Below are 18062 nucleotides of genomic sequence, written 5' to 3' on the forward strand. Positions count from 1 at the left end.
ATATTCCAATTACCTGTGAGATTTTTTTATTCTACGGTAAGCTAAACCAAGTATGGATCTGGGAATCAGTTCTCTTCATATAATTTATAATGGCTTCCCACTCTCTCCTTATTTTCTCATTAGAATAATTTCTTATTAAAACTGTAAGTTTGGTCAGTTTAAGATATTCTGACAATTTAAGAGTCTTAGGATGAATTCAGACTATATACTTGCCCCACCACTCAAAAAATCCTGGTTTAACCCTCACAGAGCTACCATTCTCAGCACCCTTAAAGTATAATTCCCAAGGTTCTTTGGGTGCAGGGAGGAACTGTGCTTTAAATGCATGTTCTGTACCCAGCCAAAGTGTACATTTTTAGATGTGCCATTGCAGGGCTGTAACTTTGCAATAAAACCATGGCGAGAGCCCCTTCCCCATCCAAGTTTGGAAACTACTATCGGACTCAGGAGCAACTTCACTTCTGGGGGGGGGGAGGGAGCAGCTTCCAGGGGGCAAATTTAATTGGGACCACAGTATGGGAGGAGGTAAAAACAAAGGTAAAAAAGGAGGAGGTAAAAACAAAGCTCCTATCAGTTGTGGAGGGGAAATCAGGTGAGTGCGACTGCAGTGCCCAGACAGGGGCACAAGGAGGCCTTAGATATCAAAAGGCTCCATAAGCCCCCAGTGACCTTCCAAATCCAGGTAAGCTCTGCTGCCCCTGGAACTTCTCACCTCTCAAAATGCACAGAACATTTTACTTGTGACCTGAATATCTATTAACAACCTTTGTCATTTCAGCAGGACAGTTTTTAGACTTTACAAAACAAACCCTTACAGAGGCAATTTCATGCTCCGACTCTTGAAGATCATTCTGCAGGCTTTGCTCTCTACTCAAGGATGTCATCAGTTCGCCCTCTTTGTAGTGAAGCTGAGCATTGAGGCCGTTCACACGAGCGTCTGCCAGGCTTAATTCATTCTCATTTTTAGAATTCCTGAGAACAAGCAGGTTGCAAATGTAAACAGAAGGCTTTGCGTCTCAACAGGTATGGCTTTTAGCATTTTTAAATCAAATTCGGATATCACAAGCCATGGGTGTAGACAGGGGGGGGCAGGGGGGCAGCTGCCCCCCCCCAGAAGCAAAAAATTATTGTATTTTACAGACCATAACCAATACTTTGCCCCTCCAAAAACTGAAGTGGAAAGGGCTTTGCTTTAGCAAGAGCAGCTCTCCACTTGCTGGGGGCGGGAACACAGCTGTAACAAAAACACATCAAATAAATAAAGCAAAGTGGCTACCGGTACTTAAGCAGTTAAGACAATGGAGCAGAATATCCCTTCAGGCAAGGTTCACCCTATTCACCCTATTGTTATTCAGTGGGAGGAGTTAATGGGCATTCAGGGATCGCATTAACAGTTCTATTGGCGATTTAATGAGGGTGCAGAGGATTCAATTTGACTAAGGTGGCCCTGCAAGGCTAAAAGGAAGTGAATAAGAAGGGGGGGGGGGCTGTAGCTTTGACAGACACAGTGATGTTTATAAAAAGCATTGGTGTTCCAGTCTGCCCCTCCTCCTGCATCTGTATACTGTAAATCAGGGGTGGCCACCTCCCAAGAGACTCTGATCTACTCACAGAGTTAAAAACTGGGAGTGATCTACCCCCTTTTGGGGGGTTCAGGTCAAAGCTGTTGAGTTTTTTTAAGGAAGGGAAGCCCTGTTTTGGGGGGTTTAGGTCAAACTTGTTGAGCTTCTTTTAGGAGGGAGGGAGGCCCATTTTTGTTTAGGGCTTCAGGTCATAGTTCAGCTTTTTTTAGGGAGGAGGAAAAATTTGGGTGAGCTTTTTTTAGGGGTGCCAGTGATCTAGCAGTGATCTACCACAGACATCCAGTGATCTACTGGTAGATCACAATCTACCTGTTGGACGTGCCTGCTGTAAATCAAGCAGAGAGAAAGCTGCTTACAAGGCTCCTGTACAGGTGTACCGGTATCTTCCTCTTGCTGCAGAGTTCTAGCATCACAGCGTCACCCAGAGGCACCCACAAATGTGAGTTATCCCTCTCTCTATTTCTTCCTTCCTTTCCTCCCTCTTCCATCCTCAATAAAATACTGGGGGGGGGCAGATAAGCCCCACATAGAAAGCCTATCAACATGGGGGGGGGAGGACTCTTTAAAATACAGTATTTACCAGTAATTTCTTTTGGGGGGGGGAGGCACCTAGGCCTCTAGGAGTTGGCTGCTATGCCTAGGACAATTCAAGAAAGCAGAATCATGCATATGCTATGGTAATATATCAATAGAATCATGGAATTGTAGGCGGAAGGGACCACAAGGGTCATCTAGTCCAACCCCCTGCAATGCAGGAATTTTTCCCCAATGTGGGGCTTGAACCCACAACATGGTTGAAATATTATGCTGATATGCAGCAACGCCTCGGAGCCATCGAGACTGCGGCCCTGTCTTGCCTCGCCCTCGCCTGCCCTGCCACCCCCTCTCCCCTGCCCGACCCTCCCATCCTCTTGCTGCAGAGTTCCAGCTTCACAGCATCACCCAGAGGCACCCACAAATATGAGGTATCCCTCTCTCTATTATTCCTTCCTTCCCTCCCTCTTCCATCCTTAATAAAATACTGGGGGGGGGCAGATAAGCCCCACATAGAAAGCCCATCAAAATGGGGGGGGTGACTCTTTCAAATACGGTATTTACCAGTAATTGGGGGGGGGAGAGGCACCTAGGCCTCTAGGATTTGGCTGCTATGCCTAGGAGTAGGACAATTCAAGAAAGCAGAATGATGCATATGCTATGGTAATATATCAATGGAATCATAGAATTGTAGTCGGAAGGGACCACAAGGGTCATCTAGTCCAACCCCCTGCAATACAGGATTTTTCCCCCAAGGTGGGGCTTGAACCCACAACATGGTTGAAATATTATGCTGATATGCAGCAACGCCTCGGAGCTGTCATGACTGCGGCCGTGCCTTCCCTCGCCCTCACCCGCCCTGCCACCCCCTCTCGCCTGCCCGACCCTCCCGTCCTCTTGCTGCAGAGTTCCAGCATCACAGCGTCACCCAGAGACACCCACAAATATGAGTTATCCCTCTCTCTATTTCTTCCTTCCTTCCCTCCCTCTTCCATTCTTAATAAAATATGGGGGGGCAGATAAGCCCCACATAGAAAGCCCATCAACATGGGGGGGGATGACTCTTTCACATACGGTATTTACTAGTATTTGGGGGGGGGAGGCACCTAGGCCTCTAGGAGTTGGCTGCTATGCCTAGGAGTAGGACAATTCAAGAAAGCAGAATGATGCATATGCTATGGCAATATATCAATAGAATCATAGAATTGTAGTCGGAAGGGACCACAAGGGTCATCTAGTCCAACCCCCTGCAATGCAGGAATTTTTTCCTAAGGTGGGGCTTGAACCCACAACATGGTTGAAATATTATGCTGATATGCAGCAACGCCTCGGAGCCGTCATGACTGCGGCCGTGCCTTGCCTTGCCCTCGCCCACCCTGTCACCCCCTCTTGCCTGCCCGACCCTCCCGTCCTCTCCAGCCAAGCAGGGTAGCCGCCGCCGTTGCCAGCCCCAGAAGCACAAGGTGGCCGCTGCCGCCGCTGCCACCACCACGATGTCGTCAGGCCAGCTGGCCCTGTAGCCCCGCCCACGTTCCCACTTTGTGGCCCCGCCCCTGAATGATCATGGCTTGCCCCCCCCTAGTTTTGATCCTGGCTACGCCCTTGTCACAAGCTCTGTCGTTGAAGCATAAAAACTGCAGTTAGCTCTTGAAGAAGAAGACGATGTGGGGAATAAGGGGAGGAGAAGTGGGGAGAGGGAGATGGGGAGGGAGCACAGAGGTGAGTGGGGAGAGAGAGAGAGAGAGAGAGAGAGAGAGAGAGAGAGAGAGAGAGAGGCTGCCGCTTTATTTCCATGCATGAAGGAGGGATGAAAGCCCCCCACAACTGCCCCCTCACCGACTCCACCCATGGACACCTTTAACTTCAGAAAACTTGAAATCTAAGAGCCATTGTTTTAAGAAGAAAAGAGAGCGAGATGAAGGAAGGCACTCACCTGGAGACCAGCAGGCTGTGCTCCTTCTGCAGGCTCTCCAGCTCGACTTGCAGAGTTGCCCTTTGCAATACTTGCCTGTTGAGGTTCTCGCGCTCCGCGGCCAGCTCTTTCGCATAGTCGCTACGTACTCTACTCAGCTGAGCCCGACTGTCTTCTTCACACCAGCGAAGCAATCTGTTGCTTGCTTCCAGGCTGCGGACACGCTCGAGGTAGATGGCTAGGCGCTCATTGAATTGCCGCAGCAGCTCCTGCTGCTGCTGCACGGTAGGAATACTCTCCGACATTGTACCGTAGCTGCTGGCTGCAATGGTAAACTGGCTGGAGAGAAATTGCAGGAAGTTACGTATCCTGAGAAAGTGGCCTTGACAAACTGATAACGTACTGGCTGTTTTGAGAACCAGGGAAGGCAGAGTGAATTGTCCCTGAGACAAAGACAATTTTTTGTCACCCTCCCATTGAAATTATTAAAAGAAGGAAAAATAAGATACTTAACAGTTGCAAGTGTTATTTTCTTTTTCTTTTTGAAAATAAATTTTTATTCATCCTATATAATAATGAATTGTTTTGCCAGCTCCCTTTCGTCCAGTATTTGACTGGGGATTGCAAAGTCCTGGCACGGACTCGCCACTGACTATGAACTGGAGCTACCTCCAGCCTTCACCTCTTCCTCCAATCTCCACCCCCTCTCTTTCTCTTTCTCTGTCTTCTACCCACCCCTGGGCTCAGCTAATCATATAAACATATTATCATGTATCGAAGCGGCAGCAGCTTGGGGGGGCGGGGACATATATATTCTTCTCTTCACCCCCCCCTGCTTTTCTTATCTCCTTGACGCTGCTGCTGCTGCTGCCCCATGAATGGAGATCAAGAGCAAAGCTGGTCGCGCTGAAAGCAATGGGGAGAGAAAGGAAGAGAGACAGGGGGAAAGGAGGGCCCCCCCCCCCGCGCGTAAAATCGCCCTTAAAAGAAAAAAAAGGAAAACCCCAGTGAATTGTATTGCCAGCTCCCTTTCGTCCAGTGTATGACTGGGGATTGTGAAGTCCTGGCACGGACTCTCCACTGACTATGAACTGGAGCTACCTCCACCCTCCACCTCTTTCTCCTCTTCTCAACCACCCTGCTTCTTCTGTCTCCTTGCAACTGTACTGCTTTGGGGAGGAGAGGATGAGGGATGGTGGGGGGAGGTGGGCTGGGGAGAAAAAGAGAAAGAAGCGGTGCGGGGTGTGCGTGTTCGTGCAAAAGCTTTGGGCTCGATCTGGCTGCGGCAGGGAGCTCTGGATCACTTCAGCTGGCGGTGGCTGGAAGTTTTGGGGCAGCTCCGCAGCGAGAGCAGGAAGCTCGGCGGTATCTCGGGGTCCCCACTTGGTGCCGTCCGCCCACTCGCAGAGAGGACCTACTTCTGCACCACATAGCTTTTATCTAAACATACCCACCATATAATGATTATAAGACACCTGTAGCGAAACTGTCAAGCAAATAAGGCTTTCTGAAATCACAAGCAACATTATTTTAACACCTCAGGACATGATGTGTTTTGTTTTTTAAAGTAGATATTAAAATTGCTGATTGGATATTTGCTATGTAGCAGAATTTGTTAGATTATGTATGTTACTGAAGGAGAAACTGCCCTGGCTGTACTATGCATTTCAGGAAAGTTAGGTATTGGAACCATCACAAAGCAGCATGCAAAATTGAAGGAAAAAAAACTTCACCATTTGTTGCCTGTATTTTTCAATTGGCTCTTTTGGAGCTGTATTTGTTACACTTTGCATACAATGCTGCTTTGCCCTGGATTCTATCCAGTATTTGCAGATTTCAAAACCAATGTTAGGCTAGCCTTTAAATGGGGGTGGGGTGGGGTGGGAGAGAAGCAGTTTAGGAATATTTCTGAGAGGAAATTTTCCTCTTTGGAAAACATACACATGGCATTGCATGACCATAGCTTTTTAGAGGAAGAGCAGTAAACAACATAGAATAAAACTTAAAATGAATAGGATTGGCATAAAATACTGGCCTAAAACTTCCCTGTTCTATTAGAAATGGCATTGGTTCTCTTGGATGTGCCACAGTTGATCAGTTCACTTTTTCCTTTATCGTCTGTGATGCACTGATTCTTTTACAAATTTTACACCACATATGTGCCCCACGGACACAGGGATTGGACACAGAGACTGGACGCAGACGCACACACACACACACTCCCCACCCCCACCCCCCTGAACGGTGTTGAGAGAACATAATGGAAGGCACCAGTGGGGATTCCCCCCTCAAGAAAAAATAAAGAAAGGTGGAGTTATGAGAAGGTGGAGTTATGAGAAGGGGGAGTAGTGTCCGAAGAGGAAAGGAGACAAAATTGTGAGGAAAATTGGCAATGGTTTGGGGAGGGGGGGGAGAGTCCGACTCTGAGGGGAAGGGGAAGTTGCCCCATGTCAGACCTCCTACCTGCCTCCTTCCCTCCCTCACCCTCCCACCCTTCAAGCTCTGGCCGCCACTCCCCGCTCGACTGGAGGGAAGCGCAGCCGCAACTTTCCCCTCTCACGGCTGCTTCTTTTCCCCTTAGCTCCCGCAAGCAGCGCATCCCAGAGAAGCCCCGCTCGCTTCTCTCTCTCTCTCTCTCTCTCTCTCTCTCACACACACACACACACACACACGCTCACACACAAACCGCCCGCCCGCTGCCACAGCAAACCACCCAGGGGGAGCCTGGGGCCCTCGACGCACATCCCCGCCAGTGGAGGCGGCGACGGAGGCGACACCTGCGCGGTCCAAGGGTTTCCCCTCCGTTCCCGCCTGGCTAGCGCCCGTTTACTTAACGGGCTGAATGACACTAGTCCTATATAATAATGCCCATGTTGTCCCTGCGTCCAGTTGTCCCGTGTGTCCCTGGGTCACTGCGCATGTCCCCCAGAGACACAGGGATTGGACAGCAGAGACTGCACGTGGCCATTTGCAGTTGGTTGCATCTCAAAGGCTTACAGGCTGAGGCAGCTCTCTCTGCTCCTCTTCCTGATCAGTTCCCAGCGTCTCTCCGCCTCTCCCCCCCCCCCAAGGCTACCGCCGTCTCACCACTTCTCTGTGTGCCTCCTCCAGCCACCCACAGTTGAGCAGGACGCGCTCCTGGCCCGCCACGGCCCGGCCCCTGGCAACAGCCGTCTCTAATAACACAGTGAGAGGAGGGGAAGGGAAAGGGAAAAAAACCACGGCAAACAGCTGCAAACGGCAGTCTCTAACGACGTTGGGAGGAGGGGAAGGGGAAGGGAAACTACAACGCCCACAAAGCAAGGAGGGACTTGCAAGGGCTCAGAACGCGGAAGCTACCGCTTGGCATGCTGGGAGTTGTAGTTTTTAGCAGGAGGTTTCCCTCCAAATCGCTGTTCCAGGCTGCTTTCAAAAACTTTGTAGCAGGTGAGAGGGAGGGAGGGAGGGAGGGGAAGAAATAGATATGAGGTATCATCCCACGACCCTTCGTGGGGAGGGGAAAGGACTCGAGGGGAGGGGAAACTGAAGCAGGTCGGGGAAGGAGGGTAGTGGGTTTGTGTGTGGGGAGATATTGAGGGGAAACTGAGGCGGGAAAAGGGGTGGTGTGTGTGTGTGTGTGTGTGTGTCAAGCTGCGACTATTAAGGTGGGGGTGGGGAGGGATGCTGTGGCTGCTGAGATTGATATTGGGGGCGGGGAGGGTTGGGGAAATTAATTGTCATTCTGAGGGGGGGAAGGGTGGATAGGGTGGCTCTGGAGAGAGGAAACTTGAGGTGCTGCAGCAGAGGGGGAGGGAGGGAATATCGTATGGGCTGTTGAGGGTTGGGCTGGATGACCCCTGGGGTTCCCTTCCAACTACCAACTACACAATTCTATGATAATTGGGGGGATTTGGGGGGGGGAGAGAAGTGAAGCAGAGATAGGTTAATGTTGGAGGTTTCCAAGCAGAGGTTGGATGGGGTCATCTGTCAGGGATGCTTTGGCTGAGACTCCTGCATTGCAGGGGGTTGGACTGGATGACCCCTGGGGGTAACTTTCAACTCTATACAATTCTGTGATCACTGCACACCCATTTTCTCTAGCCACTGGCTCTGCAAGGATTCAGAGGGGAAACTTGAGGCGCTGCAGCAAGGAAGGAGGAACAGGGAAATACCTTATGGGTGGGCTGCAAGGGGATTGGACTGGATGACCCCTAGGGTTCCCTTCCAACTATATACAATCCTATATAATAATATGCAAGTTGTCCCTGCGTCCAAGCTGTCCCGTGTGTCCCTGGGCTACTGCGCATGTCCCCCAGAGACACAGGGATTGGACAGCAGAGACTGCACGTGGCCATTTGCAGTTGGTTGCATCTCAAAGGCTTACAGGCTGAGGCAGCTCTCTCTGCTCCTCTTCCTGATCAGTTCCCAGCGTCTCTCCGCCTCTCCCCCCCCCCCAAGGCTACCGCTGTCTCACCACTTCTCTGTGCACCTCCTCCAGCCACCCACAGTTGAGCAGGACGCGCTCCTGGCCCGCCGCGGCCCGGCCCCTGGCAACAGCCGTCTCTAATAACACAGTGAGAGGAGGGGAAGGGAAAGGGAAAAAAACCACGGCAAACAGCTGCAAACGGCAGTCTCTAACGACGTTGGGAGGAGGGGAAGGGGAAGGGAAACTACAACGCCCACAAAGCAAGGAGGGACTTGCAAGGGCTCAGAACGCGGAAGCTACCGCTTGGCATGCTGGGAGTTGTAGTTTTTAGCAGGAGGTTTCCCTCCAAATCGCTGTTCCAGGCTGCTTTCAAAAACTTTGTAGCAGGTGAGAGAGAGGGAGGGAGGGAGGGGAAGAAATAGATATGAGGTATCATCCCACGACCCTTCGTGGGGAGGGGAAAGGACTCGAGGGGAGGGGAAACTGAAGCAGGTCGGGGAAGGAGGGTAGTGGGTTTGTGTGTGGGGAGACATTGAGGGGAAACTGAGGCGGGAAAAGGGGTGGTGTGTGTGTGTGTGTGTGTGTGTGTGTGTGTGTGAAGCTGCGACTATTAAGGTGGGGGTGGGGAGGGATGCTGTGGCTGCTGAGATTGATATTGGGGGCGGGGAGGGTTGGGGAAATTAATTGTCATTCTGAGGGGGGGAAGGGTGGATAGGGTGGCTCTGGAGAGAGGAAACTTGAGGTGCTGCAGCAGAGGGGGAGGGAGGGAATATCGTATGGGCTGTTGAGGGTTGGGCTGGATGACCCCTGGGGTTCCCTTCCAACTACCAACTACACAATTCTATGATAATTGGGGGGATTTGGGGGGGGGAGAGAAGTGAAGCAGAGATAGGTTAATGTTGGAGGTTTCCAAGCAGAGGTTGGATGGGGTCATCTGTCAGGGATGCTTTGGCTGAGACTCCTGCATTGCAGGGGGTTGGACTGGATGACCCCTGGGGGTAACTTTCAACTCTATACAATTCTGTGATCACTGCACACCCATGTTCTCTAGCCACTGGCTCTGCAAGGATTCAGAGGGGAAACTTGAGGCGCTGCAGCAAGGAAGGAGGAACAGGGAAATACCTTATGGGTGGGCTGCAAGGGGATTGGACTGGATGACCCCTAGGGTTCCCTTCCAACTATATACAATTCTATGATAATTGCACACCCATGTTCTCTAACCACTGGGATGTTCTAGCGCCCGTTTACTCAATGGGCTGAATTACACTAGTTTTTCATAAAGATATTAACAGTCATTCACATTACAAGTAGTTCAACCTGTTTGACTTCCTTCCATCCCAGCCCCAGAAACAATGCCATTCTAGCAGTCACTATGTGCTCCATCAGCAGAAACAGTGAGTTGAGGTTACAGTACTGCCTTAAAGGTAAAGGGACCCCTGACCATTAGGTCCAGTCGTGACCAACTCTGGGGTTGCAGCGCTCATTTTGCATTATTGGCCAAGGGAGCCGGTATACAGCTTCCAGGTCATGTGGCCAGCATGACAAAGCCGCTTCTGGCGAACCAGAGCAGCGCACGTAAACACCGTTTACCATCCCACTGTAGCGGTACCTACGGTATTTATCTACTTGCACTTTGATGTGCTTTTGAACTGCTGGGTTAGAATGTGCTTTTGAACTGCTGCCCTAGGCTCAGTGGTTTAACCCACAACATAAAGTGTATTTTATCCCTGCAAGCAGCCTTTGTTCAACCTTACCAAAGATCCTTCCCGCATCCAGCCCAGATCCAGCGCCAGCTTCTGAATGCCAGTTGCTGGGAACTGCAGGAAGGGAAAGGCTGCTCCTGTGCTCAGATCCTGCTTGTAGGTTTCCCAAAAGGGGCATCTGGTCAGTCACTGTGAGAACAGGATGCTCAACTAGATGGGTCACTGTCCTGATCCAGCAGCAGGCTCTTCTGATATATGTATGGTATTTGGATTGCTATTTTCAGGTCCCCCCCGAAGCCTTTCCAGTTCTCACCCTATATATCTGGGATGGGGAAGGGCAGGGGCGTAGCCAGGATCAAAACTAGGGGGGGGGCGAGCCATGGTCGTTCAGGGGTGGGGCCAAGGCACAGAAGGGGAGGGGCCATAAGTGGGCGGGGCTAAAGGGCCAACGGGCCTGATGACATCGTGGCGGTGGCAGCAGCGGCCACCTTGTGCTTCTGGGGCTGGTAGCGTTGGCGGCTACCCTGCTTGGCTGGAGAGGACGGGAGGGTCGGGCAGGCGAGAGGGGTGGCAGGGCGGGCGAGGGCGAGGCAAGACACGGCCGCAGCCACGACGGCTCCGAGGCGTTGCTGCATATCAGCATAATATTTCAACCATGGTTCAAGCCCCACCTTAGGAAAAAAATCCTGCATTGCAGCGGGTTGGACTAGATGACCCTTGTGGTCCCTTCCGACTACAATTCTACGATTCTATTGATATATTACCATACCATATGCATCGTTCTGCTTTCTTGAATTGTCCTACTCCTAGGCATAGCAGCCAACTCCAACTGGCTGGAGAGAAATTGCAGGAAGTTACGTATCCTGAGAAAGTGGCCTTGACAAACTGATAACGTACTGGCTGTTTTGAGAACCAGGGAAGGCAGAGTGAATTGTCCCTGAGACAAAGACAATTTTTTGTCACCCTCCCATTGAAATTATTAAAAGAAGGAAAAATAAGATACTTAACAGTTGCAAGTGTTATTTTCTTTTTCTTTTTGAAAATAAATTTTTATTCATCCTATATAATAATGAATTGTTTTGCCAGCTCCCTTTCGTCCAGTATTTGACTGGGGATTGCAAAGTCCTGGCACGGACTCGCCACTGACTATGAACTGGAGCTACCTCCAGCCTTCACCTCTTCCTCCAATCTCCACCCCCTCTCTTTCTCTTTCTCTGTCTTCTACCCACCCCTGGGCTCAGCTAATCATATAAACATATTATCATGTATCGAAGCGGCAGCAGCTTGGGGGGGGGGGGCGGGGACATATATATTCTTCTCTTCACCCCCCCCCCCTGCTTTTCTTATCTCCTTGACGCTGCTGCTGCTGCCCCATGAATGGAGATCAAGAGCAAAGCTGGTCGCGCTGAAAGCAATGGGGAGAGAAAGGAAGAGAGACAGGGGGAAAGGAGGCCCCCCCCCCCGCGCGTAAAATCGCCCTTAAAAGAAAAAAAAGGAAAACCCCAGTGAATTGTATTGCCAGCTCCCTTTCGTCCAGTGTATGACTGGGGATTGTGAAGTCCTGGCACGGACTCTCCACTGACTATGAACTGGAGCTACCTCCACCCTCCACCTCTTTCTCCTCTTCTCAACCACCCTGCTTCTTCTGTCTCCTTGCAACTGTACTGCTTTGGGGAGGAGAGGATGAGGGATGGTGGGGGGAGGTGGGCTGGGGAGAAAAAGAGAAAGAAGCGGTGCGGGGTGTGCGTGTTCGTGCAAAAGCTTTGGGCTCGATCTGGCTGCGGCAGGGAGCTCTGGATCACTTCAGCTGGCGGTGGCTGGAAGTTTTGGGGCAGCTCCGCAGCGAGAGCAGGAAGCTCGGCGGTATCTCGGGGTCCCCACTTGGTGCCGTCCGCCCACTCGCAGAGAGGACCTACTTCTGCACCACATAGCTTTTATCTAAACATACCCACCATATAATGATTATAAGACACCTGTAGCGAAACAGTCAAGCAAATAAGGCTTTCTGAAATCACAAGCAACATTATTTTAACACCTCAGGACATGATGTGTTTTGTTTTTTAAAGTAGATATTAAAATTGCTGATTGGATATTTGCTATGTAGCAGAATTTGTTAGATTATGTATGTTACTGAAGGAGAAACTGCCCTGGCTGTACTATGCATTTCAGGAAAGTTAGGTATTGGAACCATCACAAAGCAGCATGCAAAATTGAAGGAAAAAAAACTTCACCATTTGTTGCCTGTATTTTTCAATTGGCTCTTTTGGAGCTGTATTTGTTACACTTTGCATACAATGCTGCTTTGCCCTGGATTCTATCCAGTATTTGCAGATTTCAAAACCAATGTTAGGCTAGCCTTTAAATGGGGGTGGGGTGGGGTGGGAGAGAAGCAGTTTAGGAATATTTCTGAGAGGAAATTTTCCTCTTTGGAAAACATACACATGGCATTGCATGACCATAGCTTTTTAGAGGAAGAGCAGTAAACAACATAGAATAAAACTTAAAATGAATAGGATTGGCATAAAATACTGGCCTAAAACTTCCCTGTTCTATTAGAAATGGCATTGGTTCTCTTGGATGTGCCACAGTTGATCAGTTCACTTTTTCCTTTATCGTCTGTGATGCACTGATTCTTTTACAAATTTTACACCACATATGTGCCCCACGGACACAGGGATTGGACACAGAGACTGGACGCAGACGCACACACACACACACTCCCCACCCCCACCCCCCTGAACGGTGTTGAGAGAACATAATGGAAGGCACCAGTGGGGATTCCCCCCTCAAGAAAAAATAAAGAAAGGTGGAGTTATGAGAAGGTGGAGTTATGAGAAGGGGGAGTAGTGTCCGAAGAGGAAAGGAGACAAAATTGTGAGGAAAATTGGCAATGGTTTGGGGAGGGGGGGGAGAGTCCGACTCTGAGGGGAAGGGGAAGTTGCCCCATGTCAGACCTCCTACCTGCCTCCTTCCCTCCCTCACCCTCCCACCCTTCAAGCTCTGGCCGCCACTCCCCGCTCGACTGGAGGGAAGCGCAGCCGCAACTTTCCCCTCTCACGGCTGCTTCTTTTCCCCTTAGCTCCCGCAAGCAGCGCATCCCAGAGAAGCCCCGCTCGCTTCTCTCTCTCTCTCTCTCTCTCTCTCTCTCTCTCACACACACACACACACACACACACGCTCACACACAAACCGCCCGCCCGCTGCCACAGCAAACCACCCAGGGGGAGCCTGGGGCCCTCGACGCACATCCCCGCCAGTGGAGGCGGCGACGGAGGCGACACCTGCGCGGTCCAAGGGTTTCCCCTCCGTTCCCGCCTGGCTAGCGCCCGTTTACTTAACGGGCTGAATGACACTAGTCCTATATAATAATGCCCATGTTGTCCCTGCGTCCAGTTGTCCCGTGTGTCCCTGGGTCACTGCGCATGTCCCCCAGAGACACAGGGATTGGACAGCAGAGACTGCACGTGGCCATTTGCAGTTGGTTGCATCTCAAAGGCTTACAGGCTGAGGCAGCTCTCTCTGCTCCTCTTCCTGATCAGTTCCCAGCGTCTCTCCGCCTCTCCCCCCCCCCAAGGCTACCGCCGTCTCACCACTTCTCTGTGTGCCTCCTCCAGCCACCCACAGTTGAGCAGGACGCGCTCCTGGCCCGCCACGGCCCGGCCCCTGGCAACAGCCGTCTCTAATAACACAGTGAGAGGAGGGGAAGGGAAAGGGAAAAAAACCACGGCAAACAGCTGCAAACGGCAGTCTCTAACGACGTTGGGAGGAGGGGAAGGGGAAGGGAAACTACAACGCCCACAAAGCAAGGAGGGACTTGCAAGGGCTCAGAACGCGGAAGCTACCGCTTGGCATGCTGGGAGTTGTAGTTTTTAGCAGGAGGTTTCCCTCCAAATCGCTGTTCCAGGCTGCTTTCAAAAACTTTGTAGCAGGTGAGAGGGAGGGAGGGAGGGAGGGGAAGAAATAGATATGAGGTATCATCCCACGACCCTTCGTGGGGAGGGGAAAGGACTCGAGGGGAGGGGAAACTGAAGCAGGTCGGGGAAGGAGGGTAGTGGGTTTGTGTGTGGGGAGATATTGAGGGGAAACTGAGGCGGGAAAAGGGGTGGTGTGTGTGTGTGTGTGTGTGTGTGTCAAGCTGCGACTATTAAGGTGGGGGTGGGGAGGGATGCTGTGGCTGCTGAGATTGATATTGGGGGCGGGGAGGGTTGGGGGAAATTAATTGTCATTCTGAGGGGGGGAAGGGTGGATAGGGTGGCTCTGGAGAGAGGAAACTTGAGGTGCTGCAGCAGAGGGGGAGGGAGGGAATATCGTATGGGCTGTTGAGGGTTGGGCTGGATGACCCCTGGGGTTCCCTTCCAACTACCAACTACACAATTCTATGATAATTGGGGGGATTTGGGGGGGGGGAGAGAAGTGAAGCAGAGATAGGTTAATGTTGGAGGTTTCCAAGCAGAGGTTGGATGGGGTCATCTGTCAGGGATGCTTTGGCTGAGACTCCTGCATTGCAGGGGGTTGGACTGGATGACCCCTGGGGGTAACTTTCAACTCTATACAATTCTGTGATCACTGCACACCCATGTTCTCTAGCCACTGGCTCTGCAAGGATTCAGAGGGGAAACTTGAGGCGCTGCAGCAAGGAAGGAGGAACAGGGAAATACCTTATGGGTGGGCTGCAAGGGGATTGGACTGGATGACCCCTAGGGTTCCCTTCCAACTATATACAATTCTATGATAATTGCACACCCATGTTCTCTAACCACTGGGATGTTCTAGCGCCCGTTTACTCAACGGGCTGAATTACACTAGTTTTTCATAAAGATATTAACAGTCATTCACATTACAAGTAGTTCAACCTGTTTGACTTCCTTCCATCCCAGCCCCAGAAACAATGCCATTCTAGCAGTCACTATGTGCTCCATCAGCAGAAACAGTGAGTTGAGGTTACAGTACTGCCTTAAAGGTAAAGGGACCCCTGACCATTAGGTCCAGTCGTGACCAACTCTGGGGTTGCAGCGCTCATTTTGCATTATTGGCCAAGGGAGCCGGTATACAGCTTCCAGGTCATGTGGCCAGCATGACAAAGCCGCTTCTGGCGAACCAGAGCAGCGCACGTAAACACCGTTTACCATCCCACTGTAGCGGTACCTACGGTATTTATCTACTTGCACTTTGATGTGCTTTTGAACTGCTGGGTTAGAATGTGCTTTTGAACTGCTGCCCTAGGCTCAGTGGTTTAACCCACAACATAAAGTGTATTTTATCCCTGCAAGCAGCCTTTGTTCAACCTTACCAAAGATCCTTCCCGCATCCAGCCCAGATCCAGCGCCAGCTTCTGAATGCCAGTTGCTGGGAACTGCAGGAAGGGAAAGGCTGCTCCTGTGCTCAGATCCTGCTTGCAGGTTTCCCAAAAGGGGCATCTGGTCAGTCACTGTGAGAACAGGATGCTCAACTAGATGGGTCACTGTCCTGATCCAGCAGCAGGCTCTTCTGATATATGTATGGTATTTGGATTGCTATTTTCAGGTCCCCCCCGAAGCCTTTCCAGTTCTCACCCTATATATCTGGGATGGGGAAGGGCAGGGGCGTAGCCAGGATCAAAACTAGGGGGGGGGCAAGCCATGGTCGTTCAGGGGCGGGGCCAAGGCACAGAAGGGGAGGGGCCATAAGTGGGCGGGGCTAAAGGGCCAACGGGCCTGATGACATCGTGGCGGTGGCAGCAGCGGCCACCTTGTGCTTCTGGGGCTGGTAGCGTTGGCGGCTACCCTGCTTGGCTGGAGAGGACGGGAGGGTCGGGCAGGCGAGAGGGGGTGGCAGGGCGGGCGAGGGCGAGGCAAGACACGGCCGCAGCCACGACGGCTCCGAGGCGTTGCTGCATATCAGCATAATATTTCAACCATGGTTCAAGCCCCACCTTAGGAAAAAAATCCTGCATTGCAGCGGGTTGGACTAGATGACCCTTGTGGTCCCTTCCGACTACAATTCTACGATTCTATTGATATATTACCATACCATATGCATCGTTCTGCTTTCTTGAATTGTCCTACTCCTAGGCATAGCAGCCAACTCCTAGAGGCCTAGGTGCCCCCCCCCAATTACTGGTAAATACCGTATTTGAAAGAGTCATCCCCCCATGTTGATGGGCTTTCTATGTGGGGCTTATCTGCCCCCCCCCGTATTTTATTAAGGATGGAAGAGGGAGGGAAGGAAGGAAGAAATAGAGAGAGGGATAACTCATATTTGTGGGTGCCTCTGGGTGACGCTGTGATGCTGGAACTCTGCATGTACAGGAGCCTTGTAAGCAGCTTTCTCTCTGCTTGATTTACAGCAGGCACGTCCAACAGGTAGATTGTGATCTACCAGTAGATCACTGGATGTCTGTGGTAGATCACTGGTAGGTCACTGGCACCCCTAAAAAAGCTCACCCAAAATTTCCTCCCTCAAAAAAATTGAACTATGACCTGAAGCCCTAAACAAAAATGGGCCTCCCTCCCTCCTAAAAGAAGCTCAACAAGTTTGACCTAAACCCCAAAAAACAGGGCTTCCCTTCCTTTAAAAAAAACTCAACAGCTTTGACCTGAACCCCCCAAAAGGGGGTAGATCACCCCCAGTTTTAAACTCTGAGTAGATCAGAGTCTCTTGGGAGGTGGCCACCCCTGATTTACAGTATACAGATGCAGGAGGAGGGGCAGACTGGAACACCAATGCTTTTTATAAACATCACTGTGTCTGTCAAAGCTACCCTTTCTTATTCACTTCCTTTTAGCCTTGCAGAGCCACCTTAGTCAAATTGAATCCTCTGAGTCTGCACCCTCATTAAATCGCCAATAGAACTCTTAATGCTCCTGAATGCTCATTAACAACTCCCACTTAAGAACAATAGGGTGAAATGGTCAGCTATCGAATCTTGCCTGGGGATATATGCTCCATTGTCTTAACTGCTTAACTACTGGTAGCCACTTTGCTTTATTTATTTGATGTGTTTTTGTTACTACTGTGTCCCCCCCCCCCCAGAAAGCGGAGACTTAGCTGCTCTTGCTAAAGCAAAGCCCTTTCCACTTCAGTTTTTGGAGGGGAAAAGTGCTGGTTATGGTCTGTAAAATACATTAATTTTTTTGCTTCTAGGGGGGGCAGCTGCCCCCTCCTGCCCCCCCTGCCTATGCCCATGGGGAAGGGGCTCAGAGGTCTGCTAGTCCTGGGGGCCATCTCCCCATGGCCTGAGCGAATACCAGGGACCCCACCACTCGCCAAGCTGAGACCCTCAAAGAAGAAGAAGCTGCCACCGCCGCCTCCCCATCGCGAGGGAGCAAAAGATGGGAAAGGTGGGGTGGCGTAGCGCAGGCGAGTGAGCCCCCCCAGCTGCAATCCTACAGCGGCAGCGGCGGCTCCCCCGCCCTCAACGCCCCTCTCTCGGCAGGGGCAGCAAGGGAGAGCGGCTGGGGGGGGCGCATTGGAAAGAAGGAAACAGCAGCCAATGCCCGGAGAGGGCAATGCACGCGGGGGAGCGGAGAGCTGTGCCGCTCCCCAAGGCGGCTCCTTTCCTATTGCCCGGGGTGGGGGCGGCGAGGAAGGGCCGCTGCTGCTGGGCTACTCCTGCCACCGGCAATCTGGCGCAAACGCCCCCACGCAGCTTCCTTTCAGCAGCCGTGACCACCGCCTTCGGGCGCCGCCCCCCACTCCTCCTTTGCGGGCTTCTGCTGCTTCTGCCCGCAATTTGACATGCACTTTGCACTTTGACATGCTTTTGAACTGCTGGGTTGACAGGAGCTGGGACCGAGCAATGGGGGCTCACCCCGTTGCGGGGATTCGAACTGCCGACCTTCTGATTGGCAAGCCCTAGGCTCAGTGGTTTAACCCACAGCATAAAGTTCATTTTATCCCTGCAGCAGCAGTATAATTCATACTTCATCCATTGTTATTTTCCTAAT

At 51.4% G+C, this 18062-nt stretch overlaps 2 protein-coding genes across 10 annotated transcripts in view; one reads left to right on the forward strand and one right to left on the reverse strand.

The window, feature by feature from the left end:
- Positions 1–18062, reverse strand: part of LOC118083951 (lamin-A) — a 36157-nt gene that overhangs the window by 13720 nt on the left and 4375 nt on the right. For 2 of the 8 annotated variants that reach the window (XM_088665306.1, XM_088665305.1), the window contains exons 1-3: positions 8483–8618; positions 4051–4368; positions 816–972 (exon numbers count right to left, since the gene is read on the reverse strand). In XM_088665306.1, coding sequence (XP_088521432.1) covers positions 816–972; positions 4051–4334 — 441 coding nt within the window. In that variant the 5' untranslated portion in view covers positions 4335–4368; positions 8483–8618. Of the gene's footprint in view, positions 1–815; positions 973–4050; positions 4369–4543; positions 5078–6064; positions 6219–7116; positions 7343–8482; positions 8619–18062 lie in introns of those variants that run through there. The other 6 variants (XM_060270444.2, XM_088665304.1, XM_060270443.2 and 3 more) reach the window with 5 other exon arrangements.
- Positions 13739–18062, forward strand: part of USP20 (ubiquitin specific peptidase 20) — a 114247-nt gene continuing 109923 nt past the window's right edge. Inside the window, exon 1 of one of the 2 annotated variants that reach the window (XM_088665275.1) lies at positions 13739–13827. Coding sequence is in view for 1 of the 2 variants with exons in the window: in XM_088665273.1 (XP_088521399.1) it covers positions 13988–14066 (79 nt within the window). In the remaining variant the exon portion in view is untranslated. Of the gene's footprint in view, positions 13828–13894; positions 14067–18062 lie in introns of those variants that run through there. The other variant, XM_088665273.1, reaches the window with a different exon arrangement.

The sequence above is a fragment of the Zootoca vivipara genome, chromosome Z2 (assembly GCF_965207765.1).
Source record: "Zootoca vivipara chromosome Z2, rZooViv2.hap1.1, whole genome shotgun sequence".
Lineage (NCBI taxonomy): Eukaryota > Metazoa > Chordata > Lepidosauria > Squamata > Lacertidae > Zootoca > Zootoca vivipara.